The sequence below is a fragment of the Podarcis muralis genome, chromosome 13 (assembly GCF_964188315.1).
Source record: "Podarcis muralis chromosome 13, rPodMur119.hap1.1, whole genome shotgun sequence".
NCBI lineage: Eukaryota > Metazoa > Chordata > Lepidosauria > Squamata > Lacertidae > Podarcis > Podarcis muralis.
This window is the reverse complement of record NC_135667.1, coordinates 48765177-48785994: the sequence shown is the minus strand read 5'-3', so window position 1 is coordinate 48785994 and position 20818 is coordinate 48765177. Positions and strand designations below refer to the sequence as shown.

The 20818-nt window shown below is 46.8% G+C and overlaps 1 protein-coding gene across 6 annotated transcripts in view; it reads left to right on the top strand.

Moving 5' to 3' along the window:
* CSGALNACT1 (chondroitin sulfate N-acetylgalactosaminyltransferase 1) overlaps positions 1-20818 on the top strand; it is a 32093-nt gene that overhangs the window by 8500 nt on the left and 2775 nt on the right. For 2 of the 6 annotated variants that reach the window (XM_077917575.1, XM_028701735.2), the window contains exons 2-7: positions 6354-6465; positions 6877-7785; positions 11704-11920; positions 14564-14665; positions 18267-18445; positions 19468-19562. In XM_077917575.1, coding sequence (XP_077773701.1) covers positions 7155-7785; positions 11704-11920; positions 14564-14665; positions 18267-18445; positions 19468-19562 — 1224 coding nt within the window. In that variant the 5' untranslated portion in view covers positions 6354-6465; positions 6877-7154. Of the gene's footprint in view, positions 1-662; positions 1359-6353; positions 6466-6876; positions 7786-11703; positions 11921-14563; positions 14666-18266; positions 18446-19467; positions 19563-20818 lie in introns of those variants that run through there. The other 4 variants (XM_077917574.1, XM_077917573.1, XM_077917576.1 and 1 more) reach the window with 3 other exon arrangements.

Below are 20818 nucleotides of genomic sequence, written 5' to 3'. Positions count from 1 at the left end.
AAGAGTTTTGTCTGGGATGGTCAGCAACAGATACAATCATGCCTGAAAGCAAAGCAGATGGTTTTAGGGATGGTGGTGATGAGCTTTGAGATGCTCTCAAGATGTGGTGGTGTGTACTGGCATACTTATTTAAAGTAATTAGGAAGACCATTGAAGGTGATAACTCTATCAATGGTTATTTATTAGCCACAATAGCAATGTCTGCTGTAGTAAGGTAAAGAGACCCCTGACCATTAGGCTCAGTTGTGACCGACTCTGGGGTTGCGGTGCTCATCTCGCTTTATTGGCCGAGGGAGCCGGCATACAGGTCATGTGGCCAGCATGACTAAGCCGCTTCTGGGGAACCAGAGCAGCGCACGGAAACGCCGTTTACCTTCCTGCCGGAGCGGTACCTATTTATCTACTTGCACTTTGACGTGCTTTCGAACTGCTAGGTTGGCATGAGCAGGGACCGAGCAACGGGAGTTCACCACGTCGCGGGGATTCGAACCGCCGACCTTCTGATTGGCAAGTGCTAGGCTCTGTGGTTTAACCACAGCGCCACCCGCGTCCCAGTGTCTGCTGTAGTAGTACTCTACAAAGTCTGCTGGAAAATGCACAGAGGTTTATTCTGGATGCAACTGAAGCTCTGTTATACCTTTTGATGGAAACTAATTTTGTCCAGGCTTGCGCACTCTCCAGTTTGTATTCAGATAAGAACAAAGCAGCCTCACTTCAAAACTTGTTAATTAATAGTACATACCGGGCCCTTTAAGTCTGAAATTATATCAACCTTTGCTTCCTCATTTGTTGCTTTTCCAATAAAGCAGAACCCAGAAGCTGTGGGTTTCCTTTAAACATCTGTAATAAACACTGTAGCAGATTCTCATCACCAAGTGCTTCCTGTCTCGGAACGGTCTTATCTTCTGCGACAGACAATGAAGCCTTGATAAAGTTACAGCCCAATCGCCTTAATGGAAGTGGAATTAAGTTAGCAGCAGAAAATACGAAGGAGTGACTGGGAAAGTCTTCAGTTGTGATCTCATGTCTGGGAAAGGAAACTCGATCCATTATGCTGAATGCAAATCTAGCACGCTGCGTTCATGCAACCTCAGTGAAAAAGTCATTTCATTCAGAAAGCATAATGTGAAATGCTGTAATATAAATAGGGGGAGGAGGTGGGATGGTGGTGGTAGTCCTGGAAGTTACCTAAAGGAGTAGAATGATGTAATGGCCAGTGGGAGGAGGCAGAGTCCCTCAGCACTCAGAATTCCCTCTGCCTTTGGACATTAGAAGAAAGTGCAAAACTGCCTGCTGAGAATTCCTTTTGCTGAAGGACCCTGCAAAGAAAGATTAAGGCGGACAGAATCACCTTTCCTGTAAGTTTTCACTTCTCTCTCTCTCTGACTGTTAGCATGTGTTATTTGGACTAAACTAAAAGCAACACTCGCCTTTTCCTCCTCTCCTTTTCATGTCGCCCCCGCTGTTGACATTGTGATTGTAAGGTCTTTGGGACAGAGACCCATCTCTTTTTTGCCATTCCATTCATGTATACAGATGACGCTATCTATGCAAAATAATAATATGCAGTGTTAAGCTGTTTAGCAAAGCTTCCTGTAGTTTAAATCGAGAGCATGTTACTGGGCAGTGTAAAATGAACAATTCACACTGTACTGTACGTAGCTGTCAACTTTTCCCTTTTCTTGTGAGGAAACCCATTCGGAATAAGGGAATTTCCCTTTAAAAAAGAGAAAAGTTGACAGCTATGCCACTGTACCTATTTACCTGGAAGTAAGCCCTATTGATTTCCAGGTACCTTACTTTCAAGTAGAGGGATATAGTAGTGGGACACAAGTTTATGCCCTATACAGTGGTACCTCGGGTTAAGTACTTAATTCGTTCTGGAGGTCCGTTCTTAACCTGAAACTGTTCTTAACCTGAAGCACCACTTTAGCTAATGGGGCCTCCCGCTGCTGCTGCACCGCTGCTGCACGATTTCTGTTCTCATCCTGAATCAAAGTTCTTAACCCGAGGTACTATTTCTGGGTTAGCAGAGTCTGTAACCTGAAGCGTATGTAACCTGAAGTGTATGTAACCCGAGGTACCACTGTATATGCACATGGAGACAGACGTTGTGCAACAGAGCTTCCAGTATATACCCTGACAGTTGAGATTCCTAATTATCTAGGAGTAGAACAACACTGTTTAAATTTCCACAATGCAAATTACCAACTTACTGGGAACTTGGTGCTCGGATGTTATAATATATGTTATTTTTCCAGTACTTTCTGATCCTACACTTTCTCTAAGTACCTCAAGGCCATGGGCACAGCCTCTTCCCTCCTACTTGCAACCCCACAATGTTATCCTTGTTAACAGCTGTTTGAATAAGATAAGGCTGCAGTATAATGATCTGGTTTAAGATAAAGCTGCAATATAATGATCTGGTTTGCAGGTGAGATGCCAGTAAGCCAAACTACGGTTTAGCAGGACAGCAAAAACCTGCGGGATTGCAGAGACAGGAGAAAATCTACCTTAGCCAACGGATGAAGTGGGAATCAACGGTTGTCAGGCGTGGGGGGGGGGGGGAGCAGTGCCTTCTATTTGCCAAGAGGCCACTGTAGAGGCAGCTTTGGGGGGGGGGGGAGTGCCAGGAAGGGAGCAGATCTGGCCTCAAAGGAATGTTCTGCAGCCCTCAAAACCCTGTCAGATGATAATGCATTCCTTGGAGGCCGAATCCTACCGCCTGAGGCTGTCGCCTCACCTTGCCTCATGGATGGGCCGGTCCTGCTCCCTGGTCTTTTTTGTTCCCATGTACACTGTGTTAGGGATGCGGGTGGCGCTGTGGGTTAAACCACAAAGCCTAGGACTTGCCGATCAGAAGGTCGGCGGTTCGAATCCCCGCGACGGGGTGAGCTCCCGTTGCTCTGTCCCAGCTCCTGCCAACCTAGCAGTTCGAAAGCACGTCAAAGTGCAAGTAGATAAATAGGTACCGCTCTGGCAGGAAGGTAAACGGCGTTTCCGTGCGCTGCTCTGGTTTGCCAGAAGCAGCTTAGTCATGCTGGCCACATGACCTGGAAGCTGTACGCCGGCTCCCTCGGCCAATAAAGCAAGATGAGCGCCGCAACCCCAGAGTCAGTCATGACTGGACCTAATGGTCAGGGGTCCCTTTACCTTTACACGGTGTTAAGCCAATCTTTGGCTTAGTGTGCCATCAAATCTCCTCTCTGGGAGCTGGCACATTGGCACAATCCTTGTAAACCATAGTTTAGCTTATCTTGTCACACAAGCCAGGTCATCCAGCAAACATCATGTCTGATCAGGGAGTTGAATGTTGCGGAAGTCCAACATTTCAACTATTATACCATATTAGCTCTTCTGCAGGGACGCGGGTGGCGCTGTGGGTAAAACCTCAGCGCCTAGGACTTGCTGATCGCATGGTTGGCGGTTCGAATCCCCGCGGTGGGGTGAGCTCCCATCGTTCGGTCCCAGCTCCTGCCCACCTAGCAGTTCGAAAGCACAATTAAGTGCAAGTAGATAAATAGGTACCGCTTTCTATTGGGAAGGTAAACGGCGTTCCGTGTGCTGCTCTGGTGCCGGTTCGCCGGAGCAGCTTCGTCACGCTGGCCACGTGACCCGGAAGTGTCTGCAGACAGCGCTGGCTCCCGGCCTATAGAGTGAGATGAGCGCACAACCCTAGAGTCGGACACGACTGGCCCATATGGGCAGGGGTACCTTTACCTAGCTCTTCTGCTAACTGGCAGTAAATACATATTTCTTCCAATTACCAGCTTCATATATGCAGGGGAGCCTGTTGTGAACCACTCAGAGATTTACAGGTGAAGGGCAGTATACAAATTGTAGAAATAATAATGATGATAATAATAATAATAATAATAATAATAATAATAATAATAATAACCTGTTCTGCTCCCCAAAATGAACTAGCATAATTTACTAAAACTGCCCATGTCTACTACTTTGAACTATCTCTTCACCGTTATGAGTGAAGAGATCAACTTAGGAGACAAAGGACAGAGCCACAGACAACTTTTTATTAAAGTGCTGTGAAGGATAATGAGCATTCAACAAACCATGAGTTAGACTTCTTCCCCCACGAGGTCTAACCTCAGCCACGCTACCACCTCCTAACCAAAGAGAACCAAACAGATCCATGCAAATTTAAGTAACTGTACTACCTAACTACCAAAGATTGACAAAGCAGGTAGAATTTCAACTATTTGCCTCTTTAGTGTCCTTTGACTTATATTCCCGTCTCCTAAACAAACAGGAAAAACAGGATTGTCTTATATGAGAATGAGTAGCCCATAACACTGAATTTTGTTAAATGCCTTTGGATGATAACATCAAAGTTTTTGCCTTTTAGGGGTCATAAGACTCTTTGCTGTTTTTGTTCCAACCAACTAACTCTGGCTACCCCTCTGGAAATTTAGACAATAAATAACACATGAGATAACCGGGTTTATTATGGAAAAAGATGCAACTCACCTGAGAAAAGCTATACACCGTATCCTGGGGCCTGTGTAGTCATTAGGGATGGATTCTTTATTTGCAGTACTTTTGCTTTGTTGTGTTCCCACCTTAAATCGCTCAAAGGCCTAAATGTGTAGTTACAAGAAAACAAATCAGCATATGGAAATTGTATGCAAATTTATGCCATGGACCTTTTAAGAATCTAGCAACACCCCGCCATTGAATGTCCCCTGAGCTTTCCTTGAATATTGCCCCCCCCAAATAAGTTCCAAAATAGGGGGGGGGGGGACTGGTGCAGTAGGGAAGGATCTCTGAATAAGGGCCTGTATATTTAAGAAAGTATTGCTCTTGAGAACTTTTTGACAGTTGCTGTTTGAAGAGCTCTCTGACCAAAGTCTTGAATGTTGCTGCTGCTTTAAGAAATAAACAGGAGTATTCATCTAAATTGGTAAGGTGTAATTTTAGTTTATACTGTTAGCACACAACTAATCCTTTCACGGCTTCTATCACTGCTGTCAAAGGCGTAATTGTGCGAAATGAAGTGTAGGGACACAGCTGCATTTCATACGCCTTGTGGACCTCCTTCTATGAATAGCTATCTGTCAGAAGCTACTTTGCACCTCGAGACTGGAGGGTATGGGCATTTGGGAAATGCCTAAAAGAGGGGAAAGGTGTTAAGCTGTTGACACTGATACGGGAAGAATGGAGGGAGAGGCAGGCCTCAGCCTGGTGCTAAAACTCAATAGCTTGTCTTTTTATTAAGAATGCCCAATGCATTCCAGCCATAGGCAGTCCTCAGGGCCAAGCAAATGACATATGCTTAAAAATGGATGTTCAAACGAATATAAATAGCCATAAGAAATATGAAGTAAAGATGATGTAATACTGCAAGAACGACTCAAACAGATTTTCCAGTCAACATCCACACAGTGCATTTATAAGTGCTAAGAAACCTGGAGGGATGAACATATGAAGGCGCCGTATGCCGAGCTTACACTGGCTGGCAGTGGTTCTTTAGGCTCAGGAAGAGGGTCATCTGCTATATGAATGGCATCCCACGAAACTGTTAGCAGACCTTGCAGCTTGGGTGAACTAGATTGGAACAAGCACTTACAGTTTCTGGAGTTCAAAGGCTTTATGCATGCAGGAACTATTTATAGGATGAGCAGTGAGTGGAGACAGAAGGGAGGGCAATAGCAGACATCTTGTCTGGAGACAGCAGCAACAAGGCTCAGCTCTTTAAGGTGAAGTTAACTTCGACATAGAGGCTTACAAACAAGTGCTGGCTGGGTTGCTAGATGAACAGTGCCCACTGGTGGTTCAAAGTAACATATGCATTAACTGTGAACTATGGCCTTCTCGGTAGTGGTGCCCTCCCTGTGGAACACCCTCCCTTCAGATGTCAAGGAAATAAACAACTATCTGACTTTTAGAAGACATCTGAAGGCAGCCCTATACCGGAAAGTTTTTAATGTTTGATGCTTTATTATGTTTTATATATTCTGTAAACTGCCCAGAGTGGCTGGGGAAACCCAGCCAGATGCACGGGGTGTAAATAATAAAATTATAATCATCATCAGTATAAGGAAATGTCTTGGCTTTCCATCAGCAGAAACATCCCAAAACACTCAACAATAAAACAATTGCAAATCCAAAGAGATACAGGCTGAGGTAAGAATCTCCACTTGAAAGGCTTGCTGAAAAAAGGAGGTCTTCAGCAAACACCAAAGAGAGAATAGAGACAGCACTTATCTGATATGTAATGGAAACGAATTCCAGAGGGTGGACTGATTCCTGCATCACATAGAATGGACCTCCTGGTAAGAAGATGCAGAGTATAGTAATAGGCTGGGTATGTAATCTGTGATATGGTCTTTTAGGGCACTACCTGATTTTTTAACTGGATGTGCCAAGGAACTTGGGCCTTTCAGAGGTTGCTGAGCCATGCTCACCCGCTGCACCCCCAAGGATGAAGAATAAGAATTTTACAAGGTAAGGACCATGTCCATGATATCAATGTAAATTATTTGCCGCCTTGTGAAATGAACATTGGAATTAAAAAAATCTTTCAAGCATCCTTATTGCGAAAACCTAATTTGACTTGGGTAAAACATTCAAAAATTAGGTGCTAAGCTTGAACAGGGCATGGAGGTGGGGGAAACACTTGCACAGCACGTTGCTAAAGTGGTACCTCAGGTTAAGAACAGTTTCAGGTTAAGAACGGACATCCAGAACCAATTAAGTTCTTAACCCGAGGAAGCTATTAAACACCAGGCCCTAGCAAACTGTTGGTCAGGTTTCATTTCCACAGATCATATCTTGCAATGAGTCAGACATGAGTAAAACGGCCTCTTTTGAAGATGAATTTCCTCACACAGTGTATTCATCTAATTTGCCTTTCAGATCGCTCTCCACTGCTTCCAGCCAACAAGACTGAAACACCATCAGCTGATGCCATTGAGTTGCCTCACACTGTTGGCTTTTACGCTTGCCTTTTGATGCGTGCAATGCCGCCCTGTTCCCTCCACATTGCCTGCATGCCGCTAAGAGAACATTCGTCAACGAATCCAGGTGTTCCCGTGCAGGCAGCTTGCAAACTGGGTCCTGCGGAAAGCTGCTGCAAACCTTAGACCTGGCACCGGAGGAATATGTGGGCGCTGCCGCCAGATGCTTAGCAGAACATGGTTCGTCGAGGGATCGTGGCATGGCTCCCTCGGGTGGCCGTTCTGCTGGTGGTCCTCTGTTGTGCGGTGTCGGTGCTCTACATGCTGGCCTGCACCCCGCGAGGTGACAACCAGCAGCTTGCCTTCCCCAGAGCCAACAGCCCTACGGGGAAAGAGGAATACCAGGCGATCTTGCAGGAAAGGGAAGAACACCACTGGGACTACATCAGCAGCCTGAAGAGGCAGATTGCAGAGCTGAAGGATGAGCTCCAGGAAAGGAGCCAGCAGCTGAAGAACATGCAAGGCCACAGCACCGACTCGTTGGGAGTGGGGATAGACCGGCGGGACCCCGAGAAGCCCCAGAAGGCCCTCTTGCAGTTCCTGCATTCCCAGGTGGACAAAGCAGAGGTGCACACGGGAATGAAGCTGCCCAATGAGTATGCCGCGGTGCCCTTTGAGAGCTTCACCCTTCACAGAGTGTACCAGCTAGAGATGGGTTTGACGCGTCACCCCGAGGAGAAGCCGGTGCGGAAGGACAAGCGAGATGAGTTGGCGGAGGCTGTTGAGCTGGGCTTGGAGACTTTGAACAGCCCGGAGAGGAACAGCAACACAAACCGCCGGGCGTATTCCCCCTCCGACTTCATAGAAGGTGTGTATTCCTGGGAGTCACTCAGAGATTGGTGTGGGAGTTTCTTGGAGGGGATTCCTTAGACAAGGTGGGAGACTTCTTTTCTGTCCTCAGGTAGAAGCCGAGCTAGGCTTGGATGGGCTTAAAAGTGCCGGTGTTCCAATGTCCCTTTGGTAAAGCTCAGTAGCAAAATACAGAAAAACTCCAGAAATTGAATGGTAACAAAGGGCCTATTCTAAGGTAAAGGTAAAGGTACCCCTGCCCGTACGGGCCAGTCTTGACAGACTCTGGGGTTGTGCGCCCATCTCACTCAAGAGGCCGGGGGCCAGCGCTGTCCGGAGACACTTTCCGGGTCACGTGGCCAGCGTGACAAGCTGCATCTGGCGAGCCAGCGCAGCACACGGAAACGCCGTTTACCTTCCCGCCAGTAAGCGGTCCCTATTTATCTACTTGTACCCGGGGGTGCTTTCGAACTGCTAGGTTGGCAGGCGCTGGGACCGAGCAGCGGGAGCGCACCCCGCCGCGGGGATTCGAACCGCCGACCTTTCGATCGGCAAGCCCTAGGCGCTGAGGCTTTTACCCACAGCGCCACCCGCGTGCCAGGGCCTATTCTACCTGACGCCAATTACTTTCCCCAGAAACCATAATCTGTAAAGGTAAAGGTACCCCTGCCCGTACGGGCCAGTCGTGTCTGACTCTAGGGTTGTGCGCCCATCTCACTTAAGAGGCCGGGGGCCAGCGCTGTCCGGAGACACTTCTGGGTCACGTGGCCAGCGTGACGAAGCTGCTCTGGCGAACCGGCACCAGCGCAGCACACGGAAACGCCGTTTACCTTCCCGCTAGAAAGCAGTACCTATTTATCTACTTGCACTTAGGGGTGCTTTCGAACTGCTAGGTGGGCAGGAGCTGGGACCGAAAGACGGGAGCTCACCCCGCCGCGGGGATTCGAACCGCCGACCATGCGATTGGCAAGTCCTAGGCGCTGAGGTTTTACCCACAGCGCCACCCGCGTCCCACCATAATCTGTATCTGTGTTTAATTCACAAATCACATTTTGGGGGTGTATACTTCCCAAACATCTTAGGTAAATACCTAAAAGACTTAATGTGGGGAATGGGTTTTAGTGAAAATGAAACCAGAACACTTATACAAACACTCTGATGACAGAAGAAGGCAAATTTTCCTTTTTAAATAAATTCATTACATTTGTGTCCCGTCTTTCCTCCAAGGCAGTGGTTCTCCACCTGTGGGTCCCCAGATGTTGTTGGACTACAACTCCCATCACCCCTGAGCTCTGGCCTTGCTAGCTAGGGGTAATGGGAGTTGTAGTTCAACAACATCTGGCTACCCACAGGTTGAGAAAGGCTGCTCTAAGGAGCTCAAGGTGGCATATCTGGTTCTCTTCCTCCCCAATTTTTAACCTGACAACAGCCCTGTGAGGTAGGTTAGGCTGAGAGACTGCGATTGGCCCAAGGACACCTAGTGAGATTTGTGGCTGAGCAGCAAGTTCAACGCTGGATTCCCTGATCCTAGTCCAGCCTTCTAACCACCACACCACATATAACAATAACACATAAAATGGGAGTGCAGGATCTGTTTTTTCTTTAGCAAAATTCCCACCCGCTACCCCCACCCACTACTTATCAACCCTAGATGTTTTCTCCCAGGTAGTATTCTTTCAGATATTGGAACCCAGCTTAGCCCAGGGCAGGATGACAACGAAAATGAAGCTTTGGAGGAGAAAGCCACAGACACAGGTTTAAACCACAGGGCGTACTGTCATCATTTGAGCCTTGTTAAAGGTAAAGGGACCCCTGACCATTAGGTCCAGTCATGGCCGACACTGGGGTTGCAGCGCTCATCTTGCTTTATTGGCCAAGGGAGCCGGCGTACAGCTTCCGGTTCATGTAGCCAGCATGACTAAGCCGCTTCTGGCGAACCAGAGCAGCGCATGGAAACGCCGTTTACTTTCCCACTGGAGTGGTACCTATTTATCTACTTGCACTTTGTGCTTTTGAACTGCTAGGTTGGCAGGAGCAGGGACCGAACAACGGGAGCTCACCCCGTCGCGGGGATTCGAACCGCCGACCTTCTGATCGGCAAGCCCTAGGCTCAGTGGTTTAACCCACAGCGCCACCCGCGTCCCACTGAGCCTTGTTAGGTATATCTACTTTCTGCTAAGTGCAGCAACCAGTTTTTGTGTTTCATTTTTTATACTTGCAATAAAATTTAAAAATACAGGCAACGAAAAGGAAGAATATAAAAATATAGCAAGAAAGAGAAAAATGAAAGGGAATGGGAAACTGAGGAGCGAAGTAACTGTTGACAAAGTTTGGGTGTGTAAATTATTTAGCTGAATCATAAGGGGAAATGAGCATCTATATTTGCTTGGAATGTGATCAGAAACTTGGAAGACTTCTATATACAAGAAAAAGGGAAATCATGGCATCTTTAACAGCTTGGTAAAATAAAATAATGGAAGGCCTTCCTTTCTGCACTTGCTGAGTAAGTTTGTATATAATCACTGCATCCCAAATTTGATCAATCCACTGCTGTTTGGAAAGTTGTTTGGGAGATGTCCAGCACTACTTCAACCTTCTCTGCTGCACACAGTTGCCTAAGAAGCGATTTTGACTGATTTTCTTTCCACTCAGCACTCAGAGGCAGCCTTCTTTAGAAAAAGCAAAGGGTAGACTCTCCAGGCTTGCATATCAATAGCAAAACTGCTTAATCGTCTCCTGAAAGTCTAGCAGAGCACATTCATCTCATCTGATGCAACTCCTCTAGCTGCAGAGTCATCTTCATTCCTACAGAATAGAATAACAACAGAGCTTCAAAGTTAGTCCACTTCTTAACTCTTTCAGTGGCAGTTCCTTGCTTCAGGATTAGGATTTCACTCACGAGAATGGGAATCATTAAGGAAACACACCAGTTGCTGCAATGGCTTTGTTGAAACATGTTTTTAAAAGTGTGCAGCTTTCTAAGTAAAGGTAAAGGGTAAAGGGACCCCTGACCATTAGGTCCAGTCACAGACGACTCTGGGGTTGCGGTGCTCATCTCGCTCTATAGGCTGAGGGAGCCGGCATTTGTCCGCAGACAGCTTCCGGGTCATGTGGCCAGCATGACTAAGCCGCTTCTGGAGAACCAGAGCAGCACACGGAAATGCCGTTTACCTTCCCGCCGGAGTGGTACCTATTTATCTACTTGCACTTTGATGTGCTTTCGAACTGCTAGGTTGGCAGGAGCAGGGACCGAGCAATGGGAGCTCACCCTGTCGCGGGGATTCAAACCGCTGACCTTCTGATCGGCAAGTCCTAGGCTCTGTGGTTTAACCACAGCGCCACCCGCGTCCCAGTGTCTGCTGTAGTAGTACTCTACAAAGCCGCTTCTGGCGAACCAGAGCAGTGCACTTTGATGTGCTTTCGAACTGCTAGGTTGGCAGGAGCAGGGACCGAGCAACGGGAGCTCACCCCGTCGCGGGGATTCGAACTGCCGACCTTCCACTTGGCAAGCCCGTGGCAAGCAGCCTGCATCACAAATATTTAATAACCAGCCAATTTCTCTCTTAATTAACTGCCTACTTTATGTGAATCAAATGAAATATTAACGGCTGTTGGGGCTGAAGAGAAGAGTATCTGAAAAAGCAAAACAGGACTTTGATTAACTCTTCCCTTAAACATCATATTTTCCCACATTCTCAGTAGCTTGAACTTCAGATCATCTTCCTAGGAGATTCACGAGAAAACAATTTTTAAAAGGAAATAACTTCAAGTTGTGGAGGAGATGAAAACCTTGCCTCAAAATCACAAAATCAAGGGAATACAAAATGAGTCTTGCAGCTACATTTTCTCTCCACATGAGCAGAAAAAAAAGTATAAATCTGCACTCACTTCTGAAATTCCTTGCTAACTGCTGCTTTCCCCTTTGTTTCCCTGACAGGCCTTCGTAGGATAGAAAGAGATAAAGGCACCCTGTACGAGCTGATATTCAAGGGAGGCAAAGCATACGAATTCGAGCGAATTGTCCTATTCAGACCGTTTGGCCCCATCATGAAAGTAAAGAATGAAAACCTCAATATGGCCGACACCCTTATCAATGTCATAGTCCCCCTGGCTAAAAGAGCCAGCAAGTTCCAGCAATTCATGCAGAATTTCAGGTTAGTAAAGCTGCATGCTCTCACTGCCTCCCCACAGCTGTGCCCTAATACTTCTTCTTTGGTAATAATAGCTTTTCTTACAAATACAGTCAGAGGTAAAGGTAAAGGGACCCATGACCCTTAGGTCCAGTCGTGGCCGACTCTGGGGTTGCGGCACTCATCTGGCTTTATTGGCCGAGGGAGCCGGCGTACAGCTTCCAGGTCATGTGGCCAGCATGACTAAGCCGCTTCTGGCGAACCAGAGCAGCGCACGGAAACATGATTACCTTCCCGCCGGAGCGGTACCTATTGATCTACTTGCGCTTTGACATGCTTTCAAACTGCTAGGTTGGCAGGAGCAGGGACCGCAACGGGAGCTCACCCCGTCGCAGGGATTCGAACCGCCGATCATCTGATCGGCAAGTCCTAGGCCCTGTGGTTTAACCCACAGCGCCACCCACATCCCAATACAGTCATACCTCGGGATAAATATGCTTCAGGATAAGTATTTTCGAGTTGCGCTCTGCGGCGACCTGGAAGTAACGGAGCGTGTTACTTCTGGGTTTTGCCGCTCGCGCATGTGCAGACGGTCAAAACGACGTCACGCGCATGCGCAGAAGCAGTGAAACGTGACCCGCGCATGCGCAGTCCCGTCTTACGTTCTGTTCAGGATGCGAACGGGGCTCCGGAGCGGATCCCGTTCGCATCCCAAGGTACCACTGTATGCCAGCAGAGTATTAAGTAGTGAGTTGACAAAGCAGACGACACAGAGATTTCTCCAAGTAGTTCTTTATAAGTAAGCTGGAACTGGACTGAACTGAACACAGCTCAGCCGGTCTGCTTTTATAGGCAGCCGGCTGTCAACATTGTAACAACAACTAATTTCTCGCCTAAATTAACTGACGTGGACCTGAGTGAAAACTATATACAGTAGTACCTTGGGTTAAATACTTAATTTTTTCCGGAGGTCCGTACTTAACCTGAAAGTGTTCTTAACCTGAAGCACCACTTTAGCTAATGGGGCCTCCTGCTGCCGCCGCGCCGCCGGAGCACGATTTCTGTTCTCATCCTGAAGCAAAGTTCCTACCCTGAAGCACTATTTCTGGGTTAGCGGAGTCTGTAACCTGAAGCATATGTAACCCGAGGTACCATTGTACACAATACCCCTGGTGGCCAGGGTGAGAACTTCAATACATAACACAGAGCATCAGCGCAGGCAAGGGTGTATATTTAGTTTTGCTTTAATTATTTACAATTTATTAAGTTTCTTTTAGGTTTTACCTTACCCTTATCCCCTAGCTCAGTGGAAGAGTACAGTCAAACCTTGGTCTCTGAATGCCTCCATATTAGAATGTTTTGGCCAGGGGTGTAGCTAGCTGCACCTGGAGCGGTGGGAGCGGGGCGATCCACCTAGGGGGGCGGCGAAGCAAGCTGCCCATGGAGTCCGCCTGGTGGACACAAGCCCCACACTGCCATTTTGGGCAATGCAGTTCCCCGAGCTACGTTACTCCCAGGAGAGACATGTGGCTCGGGTGCGCTACAGGCCAGGCCCCGCGGTAAGTGCCGCCCCCGCAGTGTGCTATTTTGTCACCCCCTCAGTTGTAACACCTGGGGTGGACCGCACGCCCCGCACCCCTTCCTACACCCCTGTTTTTGGCTCCCGAACGCTGAAAACCCAGAAGTAAGTGTTCCTGTTTTCGAATGTTTTTCGGAAGCCGAACGTTCGACGCGGCTTCCACTTGAGTGCAGGAAGATCCTGCAGCCAACCGGAAGCTGTGCTTCGGTTTACGTTCAACAATCGAGGTTTGACTGTACATGCTTTTCATGCCAAAGGCCCCATTTTCATTCCTTGGCATCTCGTGGCCGAAAATTTGTACAGGATGAAAACAGAGTAAACTAGGTGAGGTCTTTAGGCTCTCTCCAGCTACTGCGGAGAGTCCTAAAATCCAGTTTTAACCATTCGTATCCAAGGAGGTGCATGCACATAAATGCACACAGAGCGCCCCTGCCCTTCCATCCCGCCTATCATATAACACAATGTATAACATACTCAAGGTGAAACTGTGAAAACCACACAAGTTACAGGGAACCAGACAGAGGGCCTTCTCGGTAGTGGCACCCTCCCTGTGGAACGCCCTCCCACCAGATGTCAAAGAGAACAACAACTACCAGACTTTTAGAAGACATCTGAAGGCAGCCCTGTTTGGGGAAGCTTTTAATGTCTGATATATTACGGTATTTTAATACAGTGGTACCTCAGGTTAAGTACTTAACCTGAAACTGTTCTTAACCTGAAGCACCACTTTAGCTAATGGGTCCTCCTGCTGCCGCTGTGCCGCCGGAGAACGATTTCTGTTCTCATCCTGAAGCAAAGTTCTTAACGTGAAGCACTATTTCTGGGTCAGCGGAGTCTGTAACCTGAAGCGTATGTAACCTAAAGCGTATGTAACCTGAGGTACCACTGTATTTTGTTGGATGCCGCCCAGAGTGGCTGGGGAAGCCCAGCCAGATGGGCAGGGTATAAATAATAAATTATTATTATTATTATTATTATTATTATTATTATTATTATTATGATAAAACCAGTAGCAGAACTAAGGTGTGCGTCACTGTGGCCAGATCATGCATAATGGAAGGAAGCTGACGCATTTATTTCTCTTCCAGGGAGATGGGAATACAGCAGGACAGGCGAATTCACCTCACTATCGTTTACTTTGGGAAAGAACAAGTGAGCGAGGTCAAAGGAATCCTTGAAAACACATCCAGGTGAGTACAACCACGGATGCCGTTCTTTCATCAGAAATCAAAGGGCAAACGCTTGTTGGGCTGCCCTTCCTGTTAAGTTGTGGGTGAACATATCAGACGACACAGCGATTCTTCAAACAGCTCTTGTTTATTCAGAGGCCAGAACAGAACTGAACTGAAGGGTTCAGCCAGCCTGCTTATATAGAACTCCAGTACAACGTAACTGTAACAACTTTCTAAAACTATCCAATCACTGAACGTCACTTTCGATCCCTTATTTGCATAACTATCTACAGTATCCCCCTGCTGGCCCAGGGTGAGAACTTCAGTACATAACACTTCCCATCTCATCTCATTAGTGGTAAAGCCATGTTTTCGTTTGGGTTGGAAGGCCTGTTTTGTACCAGCAATGTTGTATGACCCGGCTGTGGTTTTTCAGTGGAAAGAGGAAACCACTTCGTTGTGTCTACATGCTCAGAGGAGCATCTTATCACATGTTACCCTAACAATAGTTTCTGAAAATGGGTACCTGGGCCAGACAGAGTGGGAGGGAGCAGGAGAGCTTAATGGCCTTGGCTCTAAGCTCAAATGGGGCATAGACACTTTTAATGCTTCCCGGACTAAAATGTGACACACACTGTCATCTCAGAGCTGCCACTTTAAGCAACTAAGAGATGCGATTTGGCAAAAGACCTTTTTTAAGGGTTTGTTTTGTTAACTGCTTTAGTTTATGTCATATGGAGGAGTTAGAAATGCTCATAAATATCAGTAAAAAAAAAAATACCAGCTCTAATGTCAGTAGCTCAGGAGACTCAAAAGCTGGAAGCGGCAAAAGCCTTTCTAGACCTGAAAGATGGTCCACTGGATACTTGGATGAAATTCAGCTCCCTGTTAGGAAGAGAAATTCCAGTTAATATTATTATTACTATCCACAGGGGTGGCCAGCTCTCAAGAGACTGCGATCTACTTTCAGAATTAAAAACTGGCAGTGATCTACCCCCGTTTTTTAGAGGTTCAGCTCTTTTGTTGAGCTTTTTTGGGGAGGAAGAAAGCCCCATTTCTGTTTTTTTTGGGGGGGGGGTTAAAGGCAAGGGGGAGACGCGGGTGGCGCTGTGGGTTAAACCACAGAGCATAGGAATTGCCAATCAGAAAGTGGGCGGTTCGAATCCCCGTGATGGAGTGAGCTCCCGTTGCTTGGTCCCTGCTCCTGCCAACCTAGCAGTTTGAAAGCACATCAAAGTGCAAGTAGATAAAAAGGTACCGCTCCAGCAGGAAGGTAAACGGTGTTTCCATGCGCTGCTCTGGTTCGCCAGAAGCGGCTTAGTCATGCTGGCCACATAACCCAGAAGCTGTCTGCGGACAAATGCTGCCTCCCTCAGCCTATAGAGCGAGATGAGCGCTGCAACCCCAGAGTCGTCCGTGACTGGACCTCATGGTCAGGGGTCCTTTACCTTTACCTTTTAAAGGCAAGGGACAGAGGGGTAAAGTCACTCACAAAAAGATCGCTATGGATGAAAACATCAGCACAGAGAAAGCTCTGTCTTCCCTTCCAGAGATCAGACAACAATGGAGGGCAGGGCAAGGGGGCGTGGCAGGAGTCAGTTTTAGCGATGCTAAGGAAAGGGAGCCAGAGATCGACCGCGATCTACCAAAACCTCGCGGGGATCTAGCAGTAGATCGCAATCAACCTGTTGGACATCCCTGCACTAGATAAACTCGTTTCAGCATTTGTCCTGCACCGCCCCATCCTGCAAGATCTGTCAAATCTAGCTGACCCTGCTAGCATGTGGAATTGTGAATAGTGGTGACCAGTGGGAGTGGAACCATTTCCCTCTGAGCTTGAGCAAGTGCCAACTTTTATGACACTTCAGTGCCTACTAAAAACACATTTGTGCTCTCAAGCCTTGGCTGGTGCTTGACTCTGGCAAGGTACAGGTAAAGGTAAAGGGACCCCTGACCATTAGGTCCAGTCGTGGCCGACTCTGGGGTTGCGGCGCTCATCTCGCTTTATTGGCTGAGGGAGCCGGCGTACATGTGGCCAGCATGACTAAGCCGCTTCTGGCGAACCAGAGCAGCTCACGGAAACGCTGTTTACCTTCCCGCCGGAGAGGTACCTATTAATCATAGAATAGAATCATAGAATCATAGAATCATAGAGTTGGAATAGACCACAAGGGCCATCGAGTCCAACCCCCTGCCAAGCAGGAAACACCATCAGAGCACTCCTGACATATGGTTGTCAAGCCTCTGCTTAAAGACCTCCAAAGAAGGAGACTCCACCACACTCCTTGGCAGCAAATTCCACTGTCGAACAGCTCTTACTGTCTTCTACTTGTAGATTACTTACTGTAATCTTCTACTTGTAGATTACTTACTGTAATCTACTTGCACTTTTATGTGCTTTCGAACTGCTAGATTGGCAGGAGCAGGGACCGAGCAACGGGAGCTCACCCCGTCGCAGGGATTCGAACCACCAACCTTCTGATCGGCAAGTCCTAGGCTCTGTGGTTTAACCCACAGCGCCACCCACATCCCTCTCCGTCAGGATACTATACTCTTTAAAGTTGCCTTGATTTACCAGCTGCTTTCAGTCTTTTGTGATGCTGATGTCCAGTATGTTTTTTTAAGATTGTCGTTCACCAGCTGGAGACTAATGTGAAGGGCAGTCAAAAAAAGTTTTAATTTAAATAAAGAAATACTCTACTATATTTCCCAAAGCACATTTTGTGATGTGGTCTCTCATCAAGGCCGGAAACCGGCAAAATCCAGATCAGCCAACTTAGCATTCAGGACTCAAGGCCATTCCAGCAGCCGCCACAACAAATCTGTTTGTCATTAAGGTGCCACAAGACTCTCTAATTTCTTCACTTGTGACGAGTTCTCCTGTTCGTTGCACAACTCATACCTCTTCTTTGCTTTTTGGTTCCTTTTATTTCCCCAATGTATTATTTAGTAATGCAAAAAAGACATTATATTATCTTATCAGCAGAAAGGACTGTGCAGATCACACTATTACATTAAACTTAACAAAAAAAATTAAGGAGTAAGGTCAAATACCTTCCCCAAATCTTTGATTCCAAAAGGCAATAAAAACCACCCATATTTCAGTAACTCTATTTAAATATCTTGTTACGTTTTCTCTCGCATGATAAAATAATAATAATAATAATAATAATAATAATAATAATAATAATAATAATATCTTTATAGTTGTAAGATATGCTTATGTAGCAATGATTAATGGATCATTCCTGAATATTGCCCAGAATTATGCACCATTTTAAAAACATGGTGACATTACCAAAAGCTCTGCACTTAATTGCCCCATATTCTCCAGCAATAATCATCAGGCATCCTTTATAAGTGCTTCAATTTGTGGGTGTTTAAATACAATAAATACCCCGTCTTTACAAATTATGTATCAAATTTGCTGATATCCGAGTTTTACATATTTTATTTCCTGTTCAGTTCTAGGTATTCTCCTGTGCATTAATTCCTAGATCTTTCCCCTATTTGGGGGGAAATTTGTTGTTGTTGTTGCTGCTTATTCTAACTCTTTATTTGTCTTCCTAAAGACAAAAGAGGCCAAATAATGCTTATGTTGCCATTCCTCCTTATATAGATCAGCCAACTTCAAGAATTATACCTTCATCCAGCTGAACGAAGAGTTCTCAAGAGGGAAAGGCCTGGACGTGGGTGCACGGTTTTGGAAAGGAAGCAATGTTGTCCTCTTCTTCTGTGACGTAGATATATACTTCACAGCAGAATTCCTCAACACGTGTAGACTGAACACACAACCAGGTATAGCTATCCTTAGATATAGACCTTGGTCTGTTTCACCAACATAGAGCGCTCATCCATGCTTGTCCCGTGCCGAGAAAGCATGGGTCGAAGTGTTTTGCCTTTGCCCATAGCTGTCAACCTACAGAGTTGAAAATAAGGGGCCAGCAGCCTCAAAAATAAGGGATCAGCTGCCAAAATAAGGGATTTTCAGAGCACAGGTATGTTCAACTTCTAAGCCCCTCCGAGCCAAAGGCAGAAAGCCCAGCCAGCAGCCAAACGAAGCCTCAAGCAGTGGTTCCCACAGCGCAGCAACCCGGCAAAGGGGATGCAGCAAGGAAAACCACCATCACCTCTCCGCTGGGAAGCGCTGAGCAAAGGCGAGTCCCCAGGCAACGCGGCCGATTTGATCGGCACAAGGCATGCAAGCACCACCCCCCAGTCATTCTTAGACTCCTTATTGGGTGAGCAGGCAGGCAGGGAGGGAGAGGAGCTGCTTCCTTTGAAACCCAGGAAATTTAAGGGACATCATCAATAAGGGACAGCAGTGGGACACAGCGCTGGGATAAGGGGCTTTCCCACCAAATAAGGGACGGTTGACAGCTATGCCTTTGCCCTGCTGCTTTCCCCTGGAACACCTACTCTTTAGTGCTAAATTGGAAGAAACGGCAATCAACAGGAAACTCGACTGCTCCCTGCCCCACCGCCAATTCAGCGCTAAAATATGGGCTTCCCCAGGGGACAGTGGTGGGGCAAATGGAAGTTTGGATGAGCCCTAGGTTAGAGCCCCTGTGACACAAGTGCAGGATAGCTGGGATCCCATGAACTTGACAGCAAAGTTGCTATCAGAATGATACCACTTTTATCAACAGAACAAAACCACTCCAAAATGTTGGATTCTTTTTCTACAAAAGGATACAAACCCCACAAGGGTACTTAAATCTAAGGCTATGAACATAAAAGTCAACACATTCCAGGATAAAAAACATATATGCAAACTTAGCACAAATAACCCAGTTTTTTCAACTCACTCTCATTTTTAGGGAAGAAGGTGTTTTACCCAGTTCTTTTCAGCCAGTATAACCCAGGCCTAATTTATGGACACCACGATTCCATTCCACCTGTAGAACAGCAGTTGGTAAGTAAATGGGTTAAATGGCTTTAAATGATGTTCTAAATCCATATATACTAAAAAAAAAGGCACACAAACATTATCCTGCCTAAAATATGGAACTGTTTCAGCTCAAAATCTTTTTAAAATTGTCACACACCAATTAGAAGGCAAAGGAGCTTAGGACTGTGGTTTATGAATATGCTAAGAAAGGGCAGCAAGGGAACTTTCGGACCGGTCTCTATTTTCACGTGAGATTCGATCACCAGCAAATTCATGTTGTGCAATTATAGTTCATTGGGAGCTCTTGTGCAACGAACCTGCTCCCCCCCCCCAAAAAACCTGGACTTTTTGCAATAAGGGGGCATGATGCGGAAATGCATTGGGAAGTTTGGGATAAGGCTCGCTTCGATGCAGCATCGGCTAACACCCCCAGATAAATCAGAATAAATGCTCATTAAAGAGGCAACGTCATGAAATCTCCCTGAAGGCAAATCAGTAATGATGTCATCTGAAAGCAGCCTTAGTATTCAAATCCCAAACCTCAGCTTGTCTGAAATCAGCAAAAATATGAATTGCGTGTTCAGACCCAGAAACCTCCCCCCTAAATAAATTCACACTTGACTCAAATTTTGCTTTTGGTTTTTGGCAGAATTTAGGCCACAACTTTATTGATTACAGAAAGTGACTGGTTGCATAGGCTCTGGTTAGACTAGCTCCCTGCCATGCAGGTAGCGCTGATCCAGGGTTCCAGCACAGGTCAGCCAGGGGTGAACACCTGGATAAGCGGAAAGCCAGGAACGGGCTAACTCCGCCACCCAAATGTACCCCTGGACTCAGGCAGGGGCACAACTTCCTCTCAGGCGTTGACCAAACCATCGAGTCCCTGGATTCCTTTAATGGAATACCCTTCACACAGGGATGGCAAGAGCGTTCTCCATCCCTATCACCTAACCAGAGCCTATCTGCAACCTTACAAGTTGTGATGATTTGCTACGCGGCAGGTGAAACCCAAATGGCAACAGCCAATCAGCCAAGTGGGGAAAATTCCTGCCGTGCCCCAGTCCCAATGACAGATGACACATGACGGCATAGCAAGGTCAAGCGCAAAGCCCTAAAAGTAGGGAGAGGTGGGCGGGTGTTCCAAATGCACGTGCCGATTGAGGAAGCTCTGGGTCATGTGCACAGGCATAAATAGGTCCCTCAAACCATTTGGACTGCGTCCCATTGGCCACATTGCACCCAGCTTCGAGGGACCTACCAGTGGGTGGTTGTGGCTGACC